This window comes from Kryptolebias marmoratus, linkage group LG22 (genome assembly GCF_001649575.2).
Source record: "Kryptolebias marmoratus isolate JLee-2015 linkage group LG22, ASM164957v2, whole genome shotgun sequence".
NCBI classification, from domain to species: Eukaryota; Metazoa; Chordata; class Actinopteri; order Cyprinodontiformes; family Rivulidae; genus Kryptolebias; species Kryptolebias marmoratus.
Window position 1 is genome coordinate 19,466,645 of NC_051451.1, and position 22,916 is coordinate 19,489,560.

The 22,916-nt window shown below is 40.4% G+C and overlaps 1 protein-coding gene across 2 annotated transcripts in view; it reads left to right on the forward strand.

Annotated features, from left to right (window-relative positions):
* arid5b (AT-rich interaction domain 5B) overlaps positions 1–22,916 on the forward strand; it is an 87,369-nt gene that overhangs the window by 52,638 nt on the left and 11,815 nt on the right. For both annotated transcript variants that reach the window (XM_017431534.3, XM_017431542.3), the window contains exons 5-8: positions 10,870–11,033; positions 13,282–13,552; positions 19,604–19,656; positions 20,808–20,905. In XM_017431534.3, the coding sequence (XP_017287023.1) occupies positions 10,870–11,033; positions 13,282–13,552; positions 19,604–19,656; positions 20,808–20,905 (586 nt within the window). The remainder of the gene's footprint in view (positions 1–10,869; positions 11,034–13,281; positions 13,553–19,603; positions 19,657–20,807; positions 20,906–22,916) is intronic.

Below are 22,916 nucleotides of genomic sequence, written 5' to 3' on the forward strand. Positions count from 1 at the left end.
CCCCCCCCCCCCCATTTTCCTCTAACAATTTTTATAAGGTCATAATATGTCATTTTGGTGTTCTGCAGCTTTTTCCCACCGCCTCTCAAAGAGCAGGTAGTGTAATTTTACATGTAATTTTTCTATTCAGAGATCAGCGAAAAGCAGACTACTGTCTGGCCCTGGCGGCACCGGCTTGGAGAAATCTTAGATGGATGTATAAAAAAGAGATATGAACAAAAAAAAAAAAGAGTACAAATAATTGGCTTTAGGGGTTTTGTGTGTGTGTGTGTGTGTGTGTGTGTGTGTGTGTGTAATTGGGGTGAACTTGCTCTTTTAAAGGCAGCAGCAGTGTCATTTTTAGAAAGAAAGACCTGTTTACAAGAAGCCGTTTGAGGACCTGTGGATGAGTCGGCTGCACCTCTGGGGGATTGTTGTTAGACCTCTTTTAGTAACAGGCTCGACTAATCCCTGCCTTTTTTCTCGAGCAAGTGTTCTTAAAGGCTTTATTACCATGATTTTCTTTGTCAGGAGTCAAAAAAAAAAAAACTAAAAAAAACAACAACCAGCCCAGCTCCCAACACAGGAACGTTCAGACACTGTTTATCAAACTCTAAATGTCAGAGAAAAATTAGACTGAAAGCAGGAATAACTCGTCTGTGTTTGTGTAATAACTGCTTTCATTATCAGCATTCAGCGTCATTAAATCCAGAACAGCTCACGGGCACTGAAGCTGCATCCATGAGCAAAAAATAAACGTGTCGGGATCATTAAAATCCACTCTTCTTATGGATTGTTGTTTTTTTTATTTTTGATTTAATCAGCGGTAATCTTCACCTTTAAATTAAAGTGAAATTAATCAACACTTTTGGATCATCTTTCAAGCTATGGAGGATTTGATGATTAATAAGAAACAAAACAAAACAGTGTACTGTGTCGCGCCCACGCTCTCTGTGGGCACATTGTGTAATTTTTTTTCGATGATTGCAGTGATAGTGCTGCTTGAAGTATGACTGTATTGTTGTGTTTTGGGCTGTCAGCGTGTCTCTTAAATGACTCTTCGCTGGCATCTGCCTCGAGCGCAGGAACAGAGGACTGGTGAGAATTTCCAAAACAGCTCACATTAGTATGTGGCGGCGGCCGCAGCCCGCAACATAATCACAGAGAGCACGATGAAGCTTCTGATGCAACTTCACATGCGGAAAAATGGAAAAAAAAATAAATAAATAAAAACACGTCCTTTTCAAATATTTGTTTTGAATGCTGCACTCCGCTCAATCCTTTTTACTTCTTCTCTCCGTTCTCTGGTGCATTAATGTGTTTTTTTGACCCTTCCACACATCTCACTGCATGTTTACAAACCATCAAACTTATGTTTTTCTACAAGTTAGCTTTTTAATTTCTTAGCATCTAATTTGAGTTTTCATTGTGGCAGAGACGTTAGAGAGGACACATCCTCCAACAAGACCTGTGCCCTCATTGTGCCAATTAAAAACTAAAAAAGCTCTACATTTGAACTAAAATCCACCAGGTTCTGTCTGCCTTTGCCTATTCCAGTTACGCCAGGTTGTGTAACGTTCAGCTTAGAGCTTCAGCAGTAAGTAAAATAAATTAACATGAACTAAAATGACATTTTCTGTAAATATGCAAGCTAAAAGAAGCAGAACATTAGGAATAAATTGCAAAACGCAAGCTAAAAGTAGCAAAAGGTTAGCTAAAAACTAAAATAAGCTGAACAATAAAGCAGCAAATACTAACTAAAATAAATAAAGTGCTAGCTAAACAATAAACATGGCAAAATGCTAGCTAAATGTAGCAAAATACTAGCTAAAAGTAGCGAAAGGCAAGCTAAAATGTAAAAGTAGCTAAGTGGTAGCTAGAAGATAGCTAAATGCGAAAAGTAGCAGAATACTAGCTTAAAGGAGAAAAAAGGTTATATAAAAGATAAAAGTAGCAAAAGGCAAAAACATAAACTGTTTTGAAGGAATTGAAGAGATTTGTTTTAGTGGTCAAAATATTTATAACTAAAGTTAAATATTTTGAAAAATATAACAGTTACAAAACCTTAAAGTCTCAGCAATTAGCTGAAAGGAGACAGGTAGAAGTAGAAGTAGGTAAACAGCTAATAAACAAAAAAACAAACAAATAGGAAAACAATAGCGTGAATGCTGAACCATGTATTTATCTCTGCCCCAATCTTGGTAGCAAAATTATAACATTCTTAATAATTAAAGACATGTTTGAATAATTTATGAGTACTTTTGTTTTCTTTCTTTGTTTTCAACTAAATTAAAGTATTCAAAGACATTTTGAAAAGCAACATTAAAGCAGATTTGAATATCCTCTGGAAACATTATCAGGTGTCTCTTAATTTATTTCCACTTTAACAAGCAAATCTTCCCTAATTATTGTGTTGGCTCCTCCATCTTATAGTCTGTTTGTGAATAAAACTTCTTAAACTGAACTGAGAGCCTTCTTATATGGGCTATAAATCCACAAAAAAGCAGCATCAAACACATTTCTCTCAAATAACATGAAAGAATTAATGAAAAGAGTTGGCTCCTGAAACTGTGGTCAGATCCATGCAGTTCTTAAGCAGCAAACACTTGAAATCCCTCCAATCTCTTGGCTTTTTTGATGTATAGTGAAGACATGTTGCCTCCCGTCACTACTCGCTGAGGAATAATATATATAAATACATAAATATATATTTAATGTACTCTCTCTGGGTCTGTTGTCTTACTGCTTTGGAGCTCCCCCTGTCACTCCATTGTGCCTCCAGTGGAGTTAAAATGTTCCACCAAAGTGTAATATCACTTCACTGATCACACGTTTAACGCTCCGCTGCGCTACAGATTAAAGTTTATGCCTTGGGAGTCGCTTCACAGGGTGTTTGGTATCATGGTTTGTCATGGATTATTCATTATTTACTGCTTATTTTGTTTATTTGTGGCAGGTGTTGTTGTTCTTCTTGCCCGTGAATTAATTTTTACTGTTTAAGGGGATAATGTTTGCTTCTGTTTTTACTGAGTTTCTTCCGTTGTGGGGGATCCCGGAGTCCAGGTGTTTGTCCGCTGCTGTGGCGCTTTATGTTTTACGACTCGCTGTAAATTTCCAGCGTTGTAACCCGGCACGGCGGACCTGAATGGCCTTCTTTGTGCCCGCGTCGGTGTATTCGCAGGTATAGTTTCGTTTACAGATCTGTCCCGGGCAGGGTGGAGGACTCCTTTTTTCACTTCTGCAGATGCACGGCTGCATTTCTCTTGAAGGGGATGGTCATAGCGGGATGTTTTATGTGTGACAGTACACTGTATTTGCTTAAAAACCCTCTAAATCCTAAACTTCAGTCCCATTCAAGATGGCGGCCATCTTTAATTAAAACTCTGTGAAAAGCGGTGGATGATATGCATTACCTCATTATTTGATTTCACACTGAATTTGAAGATACTTCTTACAGAGTTTAGTTAAAATGAAGCTGGAATGGGACTTTAGTTGCTGATTAGTTTAAACAGCGATGATCTGGTTTGTGTTATCAGCAGGATGTTATGTAATTGTTTTTTTTAAGCTGTTAAATCTTGGTCACTTCACTTCTGATCTGAGAAAGATAATTTTTTGTTTATGTAGAGGGTGAATTTTAATTTCTAAATTGCTCCGTATTACAGAGTACGGTAATTTGTCCTGGGGGGAATTCTCTGCTGTTCAGGCAAGGCTGAGCATTGCAACATGAATGTTAGCTTTGGCTGCCAGCTACGCTCATAATTGCTGAGTGGGTGTCAGGCCTTTGGTGAATTTGCATCCAAGTGAGACAACAGAATATGTCAAAACATGTTTTCCCTTCAACAGCCTCTCTCCCTAGTCGTGCCTCAGTCATCCTCCTTCACCTCTCCGTTTGAACTTGGACCACTTCATGTTCACAGGAAGCTGATGGTAAACTGCAGAAACGAGAGTTTGAGTTCAAACGCAAGTGGGGAGTTTTGTTTCATGAAACTGCAGGTGTGACATTTTGCTGCTGGTGCAGTCAGTCAGTCATTCAGTCACTCATTCACTCATTCATTCATTCATTTAGTCATTCAGTCAGTCAGTCACTCATTCATTCAGTCACTCATTCATTCAGTCAGTCAGTCAGTCAGTCAGTCACTCATTCATTCATTCATTCATTTAGTCATTCAGTCAGTCAGTCACTCATTCACTCATTCATTCATTCATTTAGTCATTCAGTCAGTCAGTCACTCATTCACTCATTCATTCATTCATTTAGTCATTCAGTCAGCCAGTCACTCATTCAGTCAGTCATTCATTCATTCATTCATTCATCCAGTCAGTCAGTCAGTCGTTCAGTCAGTCAGTCGTTCAGTCATTCATCCAGTCATCCAGTCAGTCAGTCACAGTTTGGGTGGATGTTATTACACATCTGATGAGTCAGATCACTTGTTTCATTTATTCAGAATGAGCTGAAGTAGGATGACTTCATTCAGCTCAGTATTTTTGTAACCTGTTGCTTTATCAGTTGCTTCATTCGTGTTTCTCAACAAGTCAATATTTGTAAAACTGACTGCGTTGCTTCCACTTTTGTCACCTGTGGCGGCCAACTTTAATTGGATTGACTCCAAAAGTTAATCAGTCGTACGACGAATGATTACTTTCTGAAAGCTTCAATAAAGTTTGACCGGTGTTTCAGGAGGCATTTCGATAACAGACAGACAGGATTGACTCTAGTGGTTAATGTTCAAGTTGTAAGCAAAGTGTGAGGAGTAGCGCTGAAAGTATGTGTTGTGAAATTTTCTCAGCCAAGACCACAGCAAAGTTGAGTTCAGTGTCGCTAAAACTGACTGAATTATAGCCATTTCTGTGTTCTTTAAGGTTCAGTTGGCTGTGTTGGCCATCTTGGATTGGCTCCACAAGTGAATCAATTGTAGAAATGCATTAAAATATTAGTTCCTGTAAGTTTGTTTGGTGGTTTGCAAGATATTTTGCTAACAGACAGTTTGAGTTGACTCCCAAGTAGTTAATGACAAACTTAAAACAAACATTTTGTGCGATCCGTTGCACTTGGAACGTGTTGGGAATCAGACTGCAAATCTTGAAAAGTTATTGAGTTATAGCCTTTTTTGGTCAAATCTTGCGATATGCAATAAAGTGAAATTTCATGTAATCTGTTCGTACACGCAATATGTGTTGTGAATTACTTTCAGCTGCTGTCACGCCAAATTTCAGCTCATGTCTTGTAAAACTGACTGAGTTGCAGCCTTTCTTGTGCTTCCTGGAGATGATTAGCTGTGGCGGCCATCTTGAATTGAGTTGACTCCAAAAGTGAATCAGCTGTAGGTGCGTATTCAGTGATATTCTCCTGAGAGTTTCATTAAAATCCCTGAAGTGGTTCATGAGATATTTTGCTAACAGACACACGGACACTAGCACGCACACACAGGCTTGGTCAACAACATTCACCATCACCTTTTGGCGGCGAGTGATGGTAAAACTGTAAATCATTAGGGCTTTAATTACATGGAGCACAGTGGCACTTTAGACTACTATTTGCTAATTCAACATGTTGGCAGGCTAACAGCAGATAAATATAGCTGAATTTGGAGATGGGGGGGGGGGGCTCAAGCAGTTCAGCAGGGCACCGTCACCATGACAACTTCCTCTGCGTGGCTGTAAGTGCTGATGCACGGATACTGCAGCGCCCCACTTTAGACAATCTGGAGGGGGTTTTTTTTTGTTTTTTTTCTTCTGAACCTCAGAACGGGGCGCACAGTCCAAACGCCAAGTTTGACGTCAACGCACAAAACAGGTGCTGAGATATCATCTCACTTCCTGTTTGGCAGCTTTGATACCAATTTCTTCTCGAGCTGATACGCGCTCGCTCTGGGTTTTTAAAAGAAGGAACCAAAAACAGAAAAAAAAAAAAAAAAGAAAAATTGAACATTTAAATAAGAAAACAAGCTGATAAGTTTTAGCTCAGTGATTGCTGACAGGACTACTAAACACAACAACTCGTCTGTTGTGCCTCAGAAGGTTGCCAGCTGGGTGAAATGATTTGATACGAGCTGATCACATTCTCTAAACGCGAACATGGGGAGCTTTAATGCTTCTTTTCTTATCTTCTTTAGTCCAGGATAAACTACACAGTCTTTTTTTTTGGGGGGGGAAGAGAGATAATGCAGTTTGATAACTCCCTGCAGCTGCATTATTTAAACTAACACTACTCGATTTTCCCTCATTTTTCATGTAGAAAAATATAAGAACAGAAACAGACCACTGTTAAAGTCCCGACCAATATATTTCGCTTTTGCTGCGTCGTTTCTTAGCTAAAGATTAAAAATAAGACAAACTAGCTCGTGTTTTCTCTGCTCCGTCTTTAAAGTTTGACCAGCAGAGCCTTAAATAAATTCTCCTTGATATGTTTTTATTGACCTTGTGACGTTTTTGTGTTTTTTGTTTTTTTGCGATAAATCTTAAGGTTTTAGCAAAAAAAAAAAAAAAAAAAATTGCCTGTATGCCAGATTCAAAGTTTGATTTTAGAGATCAAAGCTTTGCAGAGATATGACCTCCTTTCCTGTTTGTGAGATTAGCTGCTGGCTCTGATTGGCTAAAACTCTGTGTGTTTAGAAAAATAAAATCAGAAAAAAAAAGTCAGAAATTCAGTTGAAAACGTCTGTTGTCTGAAGGTTGTATTTTTCAATTTTGGTAAACACGTGAAAAATGTAGCCCGTTTTAATAAAACCCTGTGTACTTTCCAGCTATAACATAGATTTCGGCTTGAAGGAGCCATTAGCTCCGGTTGATCAAAGCCCTTTGAAATGTTCAAGGACTTCTAAGAAGAAGGTGGAAAAACAATCGGCGCTCGTGGGGCTTTTGTTTGCTCTGCTTCCAATTCAATTCGGTTCAGTCTGCAGCAACTAAAGTGATTGTATTTGCGTAATACGTAAAATGGACAATTTGGTTAAAAATCGAATGCGATGTCGGTGCTAAAACGTCAGGTGAGGGTCAAAAACGACTTGCAGTGAGATCGTTCATAATGTCATTTAGGAGGTTTTGACCAAAACATCCATAACTCCGATCTGGCTTAAAAGGCGGCGGGCGATATGCATTTCCTTCAAGTCCTTCCTTAATTCTTTGTTCAGACATGCTTTGATTGATATTACCAGTGTGGCGAAGAACAAAATAAAACCTGCACTCTCCTGAGTGTTATTGGGCCAAAAGTGCCAAACGGAGGAATGAGCTGGCTGCTAATCTGCTTAAGTACATCAAAGTATTTTTAGGTCCCAAATCTTTTTATTGCAGTTTGCCAAACTAATGCAGGAAAGGAAAAAAAAAAGAAAAAGAAAAGCACAGTATCAGCACAATGGTGCGCTCACTTAAAGGGGATTTTTCTTTACTTTTCATTAAGTGGGCATGTAGATATCGAGCTTTATCGTGGCAGACATCCATCAGTAGAATTTGTCTCACACCGCGCAGAACTCCCAGCAGCCCCTCAGTCAATCAGAACGTTCTGTTGGGTTCCCCGTGGCTCTTCGCCGCTGAAGCGCGGAACTATCAGGACCGTCCCTGAGCTGTCCTTAATGAGTTTTTCCATTATCACTGACATCATCGGAACGGCATTACTTCGGTGTTTAATTGATTCTGAGGGGGTGAAATTATTAAACAGAGCCTTGTTTTAAAGCTAACAGCAGCCGAGAGCATTTAGACGTCAGAGAACAAGCTGCAGTCCTCGCCGCTGGAGCTGTCGTGACTTTGACGAGACATGATAGTCAGAGCCCCGGGGCCAGTATCGCATGTGATCGTGCAGAACGCCATTTACAAGGTTTCACCAAAACGGCTGCAACTCCGTCGTTCCTCGTCATAAGACGGCAGGCGATGTGCAGTCCTTCTAGGAATGCTGGGCCTTTAATCACAACATGGATATGTGTCTTAGATTGCTCTATTACATTGCTGTTTGTGCGTGTTTTTGTAAGCAAACGGGAGCCATTTTAAGGCACGTTTGTCTCCGATTTGTATTAGTGTCCGAGGCAGACAGGAAAACCCCAACTGACTTAATGAGAAGCAAAAAGAAAAGTACAAGGAAGTTTGATCAGCATCCATTTTTGGTCAGCGGCTGTAGGTGGCCGTTTTTAGCTCGAAGAGGGAAGTATTCTTTGTGCATAAGTGATCTTTTTTAGTACATTGACAGAAACATCTAATGCCCACAGAGTGGTAAAAATACCCCATCTCCACGGGCGCTGTAAAATCATTGTCTTGTGATGTTGACTTTGTTTTGGTTTTTTTTTCTCTCCAGACTGTAAAAGTCCACGTTTTCCGTTTGGGGAAATCAATCCGCAGAGTCGGTTTGATTTTCTCTGGCCGCTCCTCCCTTATGCAACTCTTTCAGATCAGCACATTTTCTGCCGCGCGGCGCCTCCACTTGACCTCCTGCGCCTTGTTGTGTTCGTCTACAAAAAGTACACGACTGCACCTTTTAACCCGAGTTCACGGTAATATTAGCTTAAATATCCTCTGGGTCTCCTCCTCCATCAGTGAGCTGATGAAATGAGGCCCGTTCTGTGCCCCGGCGCTGGGATTTTTTTTTTTTTTTGGCTGTAATTGCACCATTTTCTTACGCAGCAGTGTCCGACCTGATGAAAAATGTAAACAGACAGGCAGGTTATGTAAGCGAGTGTTGGGTGTCAGGGTGGGTTAGTGATTGGACTAAAAACAGAACCGCACTCTGAGTGTGACCTCACCCAGGACAAAAATTTCTGCTCAAAAACCCGGCCAGCGAGTGGCTCATTGGGTGTTTGGGGTTTGCAAGACCGCATGTGTTTTCAGTTTGTGTGAAACATGCAGTTGTCAGGTACTTCCTTTAGGATTTTAACAGAATTATTACAGTCTACCGCTGAAAGGTGGGCAGAAATGTACATGCAAGTGTGTTTGTTAGTGCTCATGTCTGTTAGCAAAATATCTCATGAACTACTAGTTGGATTTTAATGAAACTCTCGGAAGGTCTTTGCTAAATATACATCTACAACTAATTAACTTTTGGAGTCAACCCAATTCAAGATGGCTGCCACAGCCAATCAAATGTAGGAAACACAAAAAAGGCTGCAACTCAGTCTGTTTTACAAGAAATGAGCTGAAATTTGGCGTGGTAGTAGCTGAAAGTAATTCACAGTATATATTTCGAGCACAAACAGATTACATTAAATTTCACTATATTGTGTATCGTAAGATTTGAACAAAAGGGCAAAAACTCAATCATTTTTAAAACTGTGGCATGAAAATTGTTTTTTTGTTTGTTTGTTTGTTTATTTTTTAACTGGAGAAATAGAAGGCGTTGCAGTGTGATTGGGCTACAAATACTTTGACATATTGCGCACTTGTGTATCTCGTCCCTTAAAAGTAAACATAAGCAAATGATTAAACAGTCAGATTTATGATGAGTGCTGAGCCTAACAAGGTAATTGGCTGAATAAAAGAGGCAGCGAGAGCAGTGAGACGAGAACCCAGAGGAGGGAGGAACACACCCAGAGCTTTCTAAGTGAAGATTACAGTGTTGAAAACTTGTTTTCACAGCGCCGAAGAGATGACAAATGCGCAACCAATGTCCTTGGAAATTTCCCCGCACTGTTTTCCTCCACAGTCGCGATGATAGCAACACGGAGCGATAGGCCGCCGAGTCCAGAGCATTTTAGCCCTCTTATGACTCCCGAGCTTCGTCCAGCCCCGGAGTCGTCGGAACATTTCGCTCAACGAGAATTTGCCCCTGACAAAAAAAAAAAAAAAACCAGAGTCGTTTTTGGCGCAGAGCAGCCTTGGACAGAGATAGAAACCGTCGCCCCAGATGGAGAGAAAGAATGTTGACAAAGAGAAATACGTGACTAAACTTAGCTCATTTGAAGTTTTTTGGTTTTTTTTTCAATGTTTTTATTCCTTCTCTCCTTGGAGCTTTATCTCTGTTGGCGCTGTTGCGTTCATTCGAGGCACTCCGCCAAGAAGTTACATTACAATCGCTGGCTGACATAAACGTGGGTGTTCAAAAAGGACTTGGAGGGCCTAAATACTTTATTGTATGTGTAATGTGAACTGAGCAATTATGTCTGCCAGCCTTTCAAACAAAAGAGCTCCTATCAGGCAGGTTCATGTGTTTTTAATTAGCTGTGTTGGGGTATTTTTTTTTTTTTGTGGAAACTAATCACACAAAACCAAACGCAGAGCCAAGATGACCCTGAAGTGCTGCAGTTTAGTGTCATGTTTTACGATGAGATGATAAGAAAAATAACAAAATACAGCTTTGTCATGTTATATATGTTGTGGTGAGTAACACAGAGTTGTTTTTTGTGGCGTCTCTGTTGAATGTTTCTTTCCTTTTTGTGGCTTGCTGGTTAACCGGCGTCTGTCATTTGCATTATTTTACTGACTGCTTGACTGTTTTGTTGCCCTAAAAAAGTGTTGAAATGGAAATGCAGTTTTCCTTTTTATTTTTATTTTTTTTTCGAAGGAAACTTGAGGCTCGTGTTTGCTAGCACACTGGAACAATTTGGCAGCCTGTTACCCCATTCAGCACAATGCTGCACTAATCCAGTTTAGAAATAATTAGCTGCAGACTAGCAGGCCTATGAAATTCCTTTTCCAGGTCGTAAATGTTCCTGTCATTGCCTCGATTCTCCTCAGCTAAAAAGTCAACGTTCCCTCACAGGAAATTCATTTCTGCCTGTTTGTTGTTGTTGTTTTATTGTTCTTCCTGTATAATAGAGTTTATTCAGATAAAAAAACGAGCGTTTTTTGCCGCAGCGTGGTGAGAATCACACAGTCCTCCCGTGAGTTATTTACGACGCACTTTATCGTCCCCTTGCGGGAATTGATTTGCAGCCCAAAATGCATGAATCCCGTTCACTGTTTCCTCTCCCTCAGCTCCCAACCTGAAGGGGCGACCTCGAAAGAAAAAGCTGTCCATCTCTCAGAGGAGGGACTCCCAGGGTCAGGCTCCGGGTCAAGGCTCTTCAGGGTCCACGCAGGGTTCAACAGCTGTAGCAGCTCAGGACCACTCGAGCCCCGAGAGCAAAGCGACGACCAAGGTGAGATTAGATAAGATGCTCGGAATAACTTGACTGACTTTGCTCTGATCTGGAGGGGGGGGGGGCAGGTCTTTGGATATATGAAAGGTAAACAAAAAAACATTAAGTAAGAAACAAAATCTGCAAAATTTGGGAACATCTGTCCTTTGTTTACCTACAGAAACAGGTCGACAACGGCAAAGAACTGATTAAGAGTTTGATGTGTCGTATTTACGCTCATATTTGTGGAGTAAAGTATGCAGATAAAGTCCTTTGTTTATACTTAGTGCGTACTTCAGAATATATATATATATATTTATGGAAAATAACTGGAGTAAACTCTCAAACTGCACCGTTTGTTATAGTTCAGGATAACCTTTTTTAATGTTTGAATTCATAGTTTGCAGTGAGTGCGTTTAAAGAAAAAAACAAACAAAAGGAGGCAAAGAGTACGGGTTTATTATGCATGTATTTGACCTCGTATGAAAGGCGGCACAATTAAGTTCACAGTACGAGGAGGATTATGCGGTAATGTCTGTGCTCTCGTTTTTGCATTAAAGGCTTAACTTGAGTTGCTAACAGGCTGCTTTCCAGGTTATCATTTTTTTTCATCTTCAGCCTCAGAACAAGGCTACTGCGCTTCAGCTTTCCAAACAATCCACTCTGACCTACAGAGCAGTGGCGTGTGTGTGTGTGTGTGTGTGTGTGTGTGTGTAATAGAAAACAACCATGTGACTCTGAAGGCCACCTGTTACACAAAGACGTGACATAATCTGACACAGGTGGAGCACAGGTAAACGGGAGGTAGTCCGGGTTTTCACTTTTGAAATGACTGATGGGTGATTATCAAACTATTTGCTTTGTGTGTCTCTGATGAGCTCACCTCTAAAGCAGTTTTAGGACAATATACTTAAAAAAAAAAAATAATCCGACTTGTTGACTGATTAGCATCTGTTCCCAAGCGAACCCTGTTTTCGTTTTCTGTTTTCATTTTTCCTCCTTCCTCCTTCCCCCCCCCCCNGAAAACACAGAAACAGACTTTAAAACGAGCACAACACGATCCCACAGAAGAACAAGATGTTTATCTCATTTCTCTAAAGTTTCCATTAAAAAGAAGCAGCACTCTAAATACAGATAAATCACTGGACTGTTTGAGCTGTGAGTTTAGGAAGGGAACTAAACATTCATTTAAGCGGGAAACGAGACAAAACGAAGCCCCGGGGATTCCTTGAAGGAATGCACGTCGCCCGTGTTGGAAGTCGCTGTGCGCACTTTGATGTAATGTCCTAAGATGTGCCACTCGGAGTGTGTGTTGTGAATGACTCTCAGCTACTACCACGTCAAGCTTCAGCTCAATGTCTGTAAAACTGACTGAGTTGCAGCCACGACTGTGTTGCCATGCTTTGGAGCCATCTTAAACTGGGATGTCTTAAAAGGTAATCAGTTGCAGATGTACGCCCAGTGATTACTTTAAAAAAAAAAGTTACATTATAATCCGTCTGGTGGTTCATGAGATATTTTGCTAACAGACAGCCAGAGCTAAATCCAAGTTGTGCTCAGAATCTGTGTTTGAGATCTGCCTCGGCTACTACGACGCCACATTTTAGGTCAGTATCTATAAAATTGACCGACTTGCAGTCATTCCTGTTTTTCAAGGTCAGTTGGCTGTGGCAGCCATCTTGAATCAGTTGTAGATGTGTATCCGGTGACTAATTTCTGCAGATTTCTGTTAAAAAATTGCTCAATGGGTTCATGAACTACTTTGGTAACCGACACACACACAGACAGGACAAAACCATTACTGTCCTCGTTCACTTTCCAGCTGTTTTTGTTTCAAATTTATTATTGTTATTATTCAGGAAACAAGACTCTGAGATGTCTTTTTAAGACTATCTTTGATAGCATCTTAAAACAGTGGAATTTCTGTGCTTATGTAACCGGTTTCACTGTCTTATGCTGTTTGTAATATTGAAAAAGAAAAGTGAAAAATCTTCCACTGCTGTCTTTTCCGTGACCTTCCACAGTTAAATCAATATTTGCTGTTTTTCCTCAAAGCTGGAGTCAAACTTATCTTTGCCTAATGTGTGACGACAACAAGAGCTGCTCCATTGATAATCAATAGGAGAGGCCTCCTCGGTGGCCACAAAGAATATTTGTTTGCCCTTAAATCCAAACGCCTCTCGTACTGCCGTCTGACCTCGTTTCAGTTTGAAGGCGCTTCCTTTAAACGCACCTGCCGGCTTTTCGCTCTGTCTCTCTCTCCCTGCAGGTTAAGCCCGGCTACAAAACGGTGCCCAACGGGAGGCTAGCCACGGCGGCCAAGCAGAGGCCCGCCGGCCTCGGCAAGAAGTCCTCGGCTGACGACAGGGAGCGGGCAAAGGAGAGGGAGGAGAAGAGCGAGCAGAAGGAGGAGAAGGACGACGAGGAAACATCGGAGGAGAGCCGAGCGGAGGAGCAGGCTTTCTTAGTCGCTCTCTACAAGTACATGAAAGAAAGAGACACGCCCATCGAGAGGATCCCCTTCCTCGGCTTCAAACAGAGTGAGTCGCGCAGCCGATTCGCCTGCTCCCTCACGGGCGGCGTTTAAACAAAGAGCTGTGGAAGCCGTAGTAAACTTTGTGTGTGTAGATTCTTCCGCTGGGTTTTGGTTTTGAGAAAATTTAGGTCATAACATTGCCAGTGGGGAAGGTTAGCGAGCTGAGAGATTAAAAACAGTCAGGCTTACAAAAAAAAAAAAAAAAACACCTGTAAGAAATGAGCATAAAAGTACTATAACTCTGACAGAAAAAAAAAAAAATCACATTATACAACACTACAAAAAAAAACAACAGCTTGTAACCGGGCAGAAAGAAGCAAAAATAATGTGTTTCGAGGTAAAGTTTCGGTGCGAGAGCGAAGCGGCTCTCTGAGTCTTACAAGATGGTGAACAGATGAAGAAATCCTCTGTGTGGATTTTAATCCCTCACATCTTCACTAAACAGATTAAAGGACTGGCATTTCTCAAAGGAATGCACGTCGCCCGCAGCCTTTTCGTGCGTTTTAGACTGAAAGCATCTTGCGTTGAGAGAAGCTGCAGCTGTTTGGGTCAAACCCCAACTCGGGCGATATCACGGGATGTCACGCTTGGCGTACGTCTTGGGAATGACGCTCAGCTACCACCGCAACGCATTTTAGCTCGATATTTGTTAATCTGGCTGATTTAATGCCAGCTAGCTCAAGCGGCCATCTTAACCTGGGTTGAATCCCAATGTTAAGCAGTTGTAAATGTATAACCTATGGTAAATTTCTAAAAGTTTTATTAAAATCCATCCGGCGGTTCAGGAAACGTCGCTCTGCCTTTGCCTTTCGGTGATCGCGAGACAGAAGTGTCTTCTTTTTCAGTCAAGTCAGACTTCCTCCCGTTCAGGCGTTTTTGGAGATTCGGAGGGGGAAGCTGCCAGCTACCGCACATATTATAGCAAAAAGTGTCAGAAAATGCACGGCTGCTAAGGAGTCTGTGGTGATAATAAACTGAAGGATGTAAAGTCTTGAGTGGAAAAACAGCTAGTTAAAAAAAAACGAACTCGGGAGGCTTTCTGTCAGAGCACATTTTAGCTAGCTTTCATGTTGGGGAGAATATCTTCTCACACTTGTCAGAAGGTTTCCCTGCGAAAGGCCGAGAACGCCCTTTAACAGCGTTCAAGAACATCACATGTATGGGAAACACGTCTGCCTGAGATGAAAGATCTCTAATATAGGTCGGCTTGCACTGGAGGTGCACGAGGCAGAGTGCAGAAACACACACATAAACATCATAAAAAGCTCACTCTGGTCTCTGGAAACTGGGAGGAGGAAAAAAAAAATGCGTGTTTGTTTAAAGGGTTTGATCTTGAGAGAAGACACATCTCTGCTTCGATTTTCACAAAACAGTGGGAACTCAGGACGATGTTAAAGGAGACGGGAGAAGATTTAGCCGCTCGGATCAGAATTTAATAACGTCTGTAAATTAAAGGCTTCGCAGGAACCCACATCGCTCGCGTCTTTTTAACTGAGGTCATGTTATGTGCAATCTCGTGCAATATTCCAAGATGTTATAATCTGTTTGTATGAGTATGTGTTGTAAATTATTCTCAGTTATCACGTCAGATTTTAGCTCAATATCTGTAAAACTGACCGAGTCATAGCTCATTTTGTGTTTGCAAAAGTTGATTAGCTGTGGCGGCCATTTTGAAATCGAGTGACTCTAAAAGTTAATCAGTTGTAGATGTAAATCCAATGACTACTTCCTGAAAGTTTCATTAAAATCCATCCAGTGATCCGTGAGATATTTTGCTAACAGACCCAAAGACTTGACTCCAAATCATTTTTAGCCACATTTTTAAACAAATATCCATGTGCAATCTGTTACTGCTCATAAAATGTGTTGGAGATCAGTCTCAGCTGCTACCATGCTAAATTTTAGCTTCGTATGTGTAAAACTGACTGCAGTGTGGTCATTTAGGTGTTTTTTAAGATCAGTTGACCATGGCAGCCATCTTGAATCAGGTCGATTCTGCCATTTAACCAGTCGTAGATGTTCATCCAGTGATTACTCTCTGAAAGTTTCGTTAAAATCCACCCAGTAGTTTATGAGATGCTTTGCTAACAGACACAGGCAAAAACATTATCGTCCTCTTTCACTTTTCGGCGGCAGGCAATAATTAACAGGAGGCAGGAGAGGGAGGGAGTATTGAATGTAGCATTGACAGTTTATAGCTCTGTAAAACTCATTACTCTAAACTATTACATGAAGGTAAGCTGTGGTCTCCTTGACTCTGCTAACACCACCACAGTATTTTGACAGTCCTGTCATTTTGGCTGCCAACATGTTGTAGCTTAAATAGGTCGTTGTGGTTGCTGGAGATAGAGAGGTGAGGGGGAGACGGGGAGAGAAAGAGACAGCAGGAAAATTATACACCCAACACGCTTTACTTCTGGTTGGCATTCCTCCGTTTGAGCGCCGAATAAAGTCCAGGTCCGCGTTCCAACTGTTTTACATACAGCGCACACTCTGAATCTAAAAAAGCAGACACATCATAAGCACACGCCCTCATTAAATGTTAAAATCATGCTGTTTTAACTTCGTCCTTGGCAGCGAGCGCACATCAGCACATGTAAAAAGGAGGTGGGGGGGAAGGGAAAACACATCACAATTAATCCGAACCCTCAGATGTAATCAGCTGCCATTTTTCATATTTTCCCCTTTAAGTCCGCTACAAATGCATTGGAAGATCAAAGAACCCACTTTCATGTAATGGAAACTGAATTTATGCTATTTTTTTTGTGGCGTTTGAGTATTAATCTTTTTTTATAAAGTTTTCTTGGAGTTTAACAGCGCAACAGATGTTCAAACGATTTTCCAGACTTGTCCATTTGATTTCCTTCCAACAAAAGCTTTATTTGGTTTTGAAAGTGAACCACGTTTGTATTTGTGTAGATCCCAGCGCGCTGATGGAAACCATTACAGTCCTGTCTGTCTGCTTCATGTGGAATGCTTCATACCTTGTTGTAAATGCTGTAACTGTGTGAACGGTGATTCAGCTTTCGCATGATTCTTTTCCTGTTTTATATTTTTCCGTACGTTTTTTTTGCAACCTATTTCTTCATACGTTATACTATTTCAGTCTTTCATGTGTCACAACGTTCAGCTCATTGAGGAATTTTGGCTTTTGTAACGTTTATACTTTTTAAAATATTTAACTTTATTTACATATATTAGAAATACTGAGATCCCTTCAGTTCCTTCGGGGACATTGTTCTCTTTGAAATCTGCTTCAGGATACTTTGTTTTCTTTTGCTACTTGTAGCTACTTTTTACTACTTGTTGCTTTTCTCTAGCCTTTGGCTGCTTTGACCTTTAGTCAGCCTTTTTGTTACCTATAGCTTTTAGTTAGCCTTTTGCCAGTGTTAGCTTTTAGCTAGTGTTTTGTTACTCTTAGCTTTTCACTTTTCTAGGTTTTAGCTCATGTTTTGCTCCTTTAATTTTTAGCTCATATTTTGCATCTTTTACCTAGTGTTGAGCCACTTTAGCTAGTGTTCTGCTTTTTTAGCTTTTAACTACTGTTCAGCTTTATGCTAGAGTTTTACTGGTTTTAGCTTTTAGCTAGTGTTTTTCGACTTTAAGCTCACATTTTGCTCACTAGTGTTTTACTTCTTTAGGCTTCCAGGTGTCGTTCTGCTTTACTTAGCTGTTAGCTAATGTTATGATATTATTAGTATTTTAGCTAGCATTTTGCTACTTGTTATTTGTGACAAGCATTTTGCTTCTTTAGCTTTTAGCTATCTGTCTATAACTGATAAACAACCAATGCAAGATGGCCGCCACAGCTAAGCATTTACGAGTATCAGATCTTGCGTGGCGGGAAATATGCATTCCTCCAAGAAGTTCTCTGATTTGAACTTTTTTTCAGTGTTTCTGTTTGTAAAAAAAAAACAAAAAAACAAATCAGTTATTTATGCAAATTGTTGTTTCTATAAATAATTCGTTCAGTTCTTTCTTGTTTTACTCTGCTCCGTGAGATATTTTTATTTCATAGTCATCAGCAATCTAAAAGAATAAAACCCAGTAATACTTGAGAGAACATGACTAATAACCGTAGCTGCAGTTTATTCCTGTAACTCAACAGCTGCTGCCTTTTAAGTTGTAAGGCGTGTTAGAGAGATCGTGCATTAGAGCAACGACACAAAAGTAGCAGTAGTAGTCACTCTGGGTATTCTGGTTATGTTTGATCTGTGAGATTAACTGGTGAGTAAGTGTGTGTGTGCGTGTGTGTGTGTGTGTGTGTGTGTGTGTGTGTGTGCACACGTGTGCTCCAGTGCTCGGACATCAGCATGTGATTGTGAACATCAGTTCCAATTTGTCTCACTCTTTCAGCCTTGTTGTCTAATTGCCATGCCATCGGTGTGTCATTGAGGCTGCATTGTGTTCCTGTTTTGTCATCCTTATCTCAGTGATAATTGCCCCTGCCAAACAGAGGGGAATTAAGAAAAGAAATTACTAATGACAAGACATCTAAGAAAAGGCATGTTCTCTCATTTCCTTTGTGTCCCGTCCCCTCCCAATCCCGCGTGCGACTGTGGTAATTACAGTCGATGCATAACAAGCTAGTTAAATAGACCGTCGTTCTGTTTCCACAGTCAGAGAGCACAATGTGCCGGCGTGCTCAGTTCAAACAGAAAAACCTACCCAGCTCCCTTTGTTATTCCACCCGAGCATTGACGGTCGCAGAGAGGAGGGAAGGAAAAAATCAATGCTGTCAAATGCGGAGATAGGAAAATGTCATTTTGACAAATGCAAGGCTTTGTGTACGCACAGATTGAATTTTGATGGATTTCTCCCCAGGCGAGGCCTCCTTTTCTTATTTATAGGCCTTCATATAAAAATGTTAAACAATGATGTTACAGAAAGCAAATACAAATGTCATTGGCACAAAGCGCCCCCCAATGAACCTAAGGTTCTTTGTTTGTGGGAAATATTGTCTTTTAAGGAGAGACAGCCATTTGAAGCCTTTCTGAAAACTTACTTGGCTATTTATGGCGAAATGTTACACAAAAATTATATTTTGATACGGCCTGTCACGGGCTGTTTGCAAGGGGAAATCAGTGCAAATTAATTTGCATTAGTTCAAACAGAAGTTTGAGCAAATTGCCAAGTGTTTGATCCTTTTAATGGTTTTCATTCATACCTGCAGGCTGCAGCTGAGGATTAACAGAAATGTCTTTGTCAGAAAGAAGCATGTGTTTTATCTTAACACACTGCGGTGTTTGTACAAGCACTCAGTATTTATCCGCAGCCTTTCAGCTGAAGTGCAGCATTGTTTTGCTTAAAATAATTTTAAAAAAAAAGCCATTTCATTTTTTGATTTCTAGACCAACTAACTAATTAAAGGCCTAGCATTCCTTGAAGGAATGCGTATTGCTCGCCGTTTTTTTAGCGTTTTAAAATCACGCGGTCTTATTTTGAGAAATGACGCACTTGAAATGAAGTCATCGGGAGATGTCACGCTCAGAGTACGTGCCGTTATGACTCTCGGTTACGAACACGTCAAATCTGGTCTGTTAAATGAACTGAGCTGTAGCCATTTTTGTGTGTTTCAAGCTCACTTGGCAGCGGCAACCATGTTGAATTTGGTTGGCTCCAAACGTTAAGCAGTTGTCGCTGCACATCCAGTGACTGCTTCCTGCAAGTTTCTTTATAATTCGTCCCGTGGATCGGGACATATTTTGGTAGCAGACACATGAACATGCACGCAGACACAAAACATTATCACCCGCCTTCACCACTCAGTGGCAGGCAGTAACGAGCTCATGATTTAATGACTTACTGGCTGCTGGGAAGCTAATTTTAGCTGTAAAACAATTCTAAATTCTGCATGACGATTATATAACCGCTGATACTTCTCAAATATTTGAATTTGTAATGGTGTTTATACGTTCTGTTATTTTCTTGACTGAAGGATCAAAATATTCATTTCCTTCCCTCTGGTGTAATGACTGTATATGACGTATTTTGTTTCAGCTTAAGCCCTTTCCCAGAGTTCCTAACTGCCTTGTTTGTCTTCTGTCTCCCACAGTCAACCTTTGGACCATGTTTCAAGCTGCTCAGAAACTCGGAGGATATGAGTTGGTAAGTATTCACATATGTGGCAATATATTCCCTCTCTTGTGTTAAGGTCCCTCCTCCCTCCATTCTTCCATCTCCCCCCCCTTCTTTCTGTTTCACTCCTGATATTTACCGTCTTTTGTTCTGCTTTCTTACACATCCCCTCCCTCTGATGTCGTCCCCTACCTGTCTCCCTCCTTTTTTTTGTTTTTTATTGTTGTTGTTGTCTTTTCTTTCTCTGCCCTTTCTTTGCCCCTCGAGGTCAGTCACTGTTTTCCCAAGAAGAAAGTATTGCTCAGAGCCACTTTCAGCAGAAATGCTGCTGTTGTTTCAAAACCCCCTTGGTGTGGAAAACACATGTTCCTCTGTTCGGCACAGAGCAGAAGGAAATTGGATAAATCGCTCATTTTTTCCCACGTCGGAGATGAAGTAAAATGCACATACGTAGCCACGAGTGTACGCTGGATGCGAGCACTCACACACGAGCCTGAAATAAGGGTGTATGAGACATTTAACTTGGCAGCCTCAGTTGCCGTTTATTCATTCACTATTCATCTGCGACGTGTTTCCAAAGTGCAGTCGGCGTTTGATGTTAAGTCACTGAGTGTGTTGCTCATGCTTGTTTCTTCATTAACTAGCTGCATAACGCCGTCCAAACAGACAGCCAGATAAGACCGTAAACAGGATACGGCTCATATAATTGGGGCTCATATCTTTTTAAAGCCGTCATATCTGCGTTTGATTTAGTTTTTTTTTGGTTTGTTTGTTTTTGTTTGTTTCATGTCGAGGCTTTGTTAGCTCAGTGCCAGATTGGGTTTTGGTGTTTTATGACAGAGCCTCGTCCGTTATTCCAATCTGTTATGGGATAAGGGATTATAACAGGAACAACTGACTGCATGATGTTAACTTGAGCTTATTGTGTTAGAGAGTTGAGCGTAGTGTTTAATAACTGGAACATTATGACTCAGTAACTCCCTAAGACCTTGAAATGATGTCAGCCTTTTATGTGTTTTCTCTCTTTTTTTTCCCCACTCATGTTTTTCTAAGTTGTTCAATTATTCACCTTCTGGTCTCATTTTCTTATATTGTCTTATCATTTTGTCCTTCTGGACCTTATTTTTTCTTCTTCTTCTTCTTCTTCTCTTATCTCTGTGTCTTTTCATCCATTCCTGCAGATCACAGTCCGCAGACAATGGAAACATGTGTATGATGAATTGGGTGGCAACCCCAGCAGCACAAGTGCCGCCACCTGTACACGGAGACACTACGAGAGGTGAGTTATTTTGGCCCGCAGTTATAAATGACACAGTATGGCTATGCACGCAGTTATCCTTGCTTTAAGGGAGTGAACTCCCTCACAGTTGCATTCAATATGATTTCATAACGCTTCATTCAACACCACGAGACAAATATTGATTTTTGTTGAAAGGATGTCATTTCGCTTAAAAATATGAAGAATGGTGCTTCAGATAAGTCAGGTGGTTGCTTTTATTAGTAGTTTTCAGTGTGTTAAAGGCACTCATTGCAAAGTATGAAATCAAACATTAAAAAAAAGGTTTTCCTGAACTGTATCAAATGCATTTTGAAAGAGTTTTAGTCCAGTAGTTTTCCAGATATATTGAATGCGATTCTGAAATGCGGGTCCACACTCAGTGTAAACAAAACACTGACACCACTAAAAGCCACAAGGAAGCTTGAATCATGTGACTGACCTACATTTGGCTGGGTGTAGTCTGCTCCCAAGAACTGTGGGTCAAAGTAGGTCACAATGTTTGACCTATTTTCACTCAGTTCATCTGTTTCTGCAGGTAAACAAACACATGCGGTGGCGGTCGCAAATTTTGCTTGCAAACTTTTCATTTAAGAACACTATAACCATCGATATGAGAAAACTATGTTGTGGATTTTGTTGCTTACTTTATGACTTTGTAATGAGTACCTTTAACATCATTTAGGAGTGGCTGTAACTCAAAAGGAAACAGATAAGTAATCCTTAAAACGATAGTTCATATCTAACTCTTATAAAAAGGTCTTTAGGTTGAAAAAGTCTAAACAGAGTAACAAGCTAACTGCTAGTCTTTTCATATCATCTTATATCAGCTCCAATCTCATGCGAATGCTGTTGATTATCTTTTTTTTTAATAATATAAACATGTACATTGCAGTCAGTTTAGCACATAGCATTTCATGGTTCTCTACAAGCTCAAATAGCTCCAGCAGCACTTTCAGTGCAGAAAAATCATAATATTTCTGCTGGAATCACCATTTAATGCAAATTTAGCTGCAGAATAGAGGATTATAAAATAACATTTTCATGAACTGCTTTGAAATATCTGAGATTGGAGTTGTTCTACAGATGTCAGCAACTTTAGTCTTGGCCTCGTTTAGATGAGTCATTACTCAGACGAGCTCATTAATCAGTCAGAATTAAACTCTATTTTTCTAAACTGAGATTGTTCAAAAAGCTATCAACAACTGGTAAGATATTATGTGTTCATAACCCCTCCACAAAATGACAGTTCAGAAGGTGTAATTATTGCTTTTAGATCTGAAAGTTGCTGGTTTGAGTCCCAGTTTTCCCAGATTACATGCTCAGTTATCTTTGTATCATATAGCTAAGCTCCACACTGCCCAAAAAATGATGCATGGAATGATTTTAGTTTGTAGAATAAAAATCTGCTGAATGAATGTAATGTAATTAGATATATAGTTCTTAATTAAACCAAACCAATTTACACCCAGATGAGATTTAGTTATTTTTGTAAGACTAATGGATTAGTTGTTTGGCTCTGTTGAAAAATATGCTGTAATTTCCTCCCTTTCTGTTCCACAAACAAACCAAAGAAGATTAAAAAGCTCAAAATAACAGCAGTGTTTTGAATTATTAACTGACCTACATGGATAAACATAAACACAGCGTGTATGCTTTCCACTAAATGTGCGCTGCAAGCACAGAAAGTTGTGAACTGAAAACACCGTTTTAATGTATTCATATAATCATTCAGTCAGATACTGCAGCATTTTGAACCTCGACATTATAATCACTCAGATGGTATTACCAAACCAAAGCTAGCATATGGATACGATCCTGAGGGAGCTGTATGGATATTATGCAGCACAACTCGTACACCCACACACATACATACACAACTTTCCCAAGGTTAAACAAATGCCAAATACCATCTTTCCAGCAAGAGATAACCAGTTGCTCGTCAAGCAGGTCATTCCTTCGGGCTGGCGACCCTCTCTACATCCCTCTGGCTGTTGCAGGCTCATGCATCAGC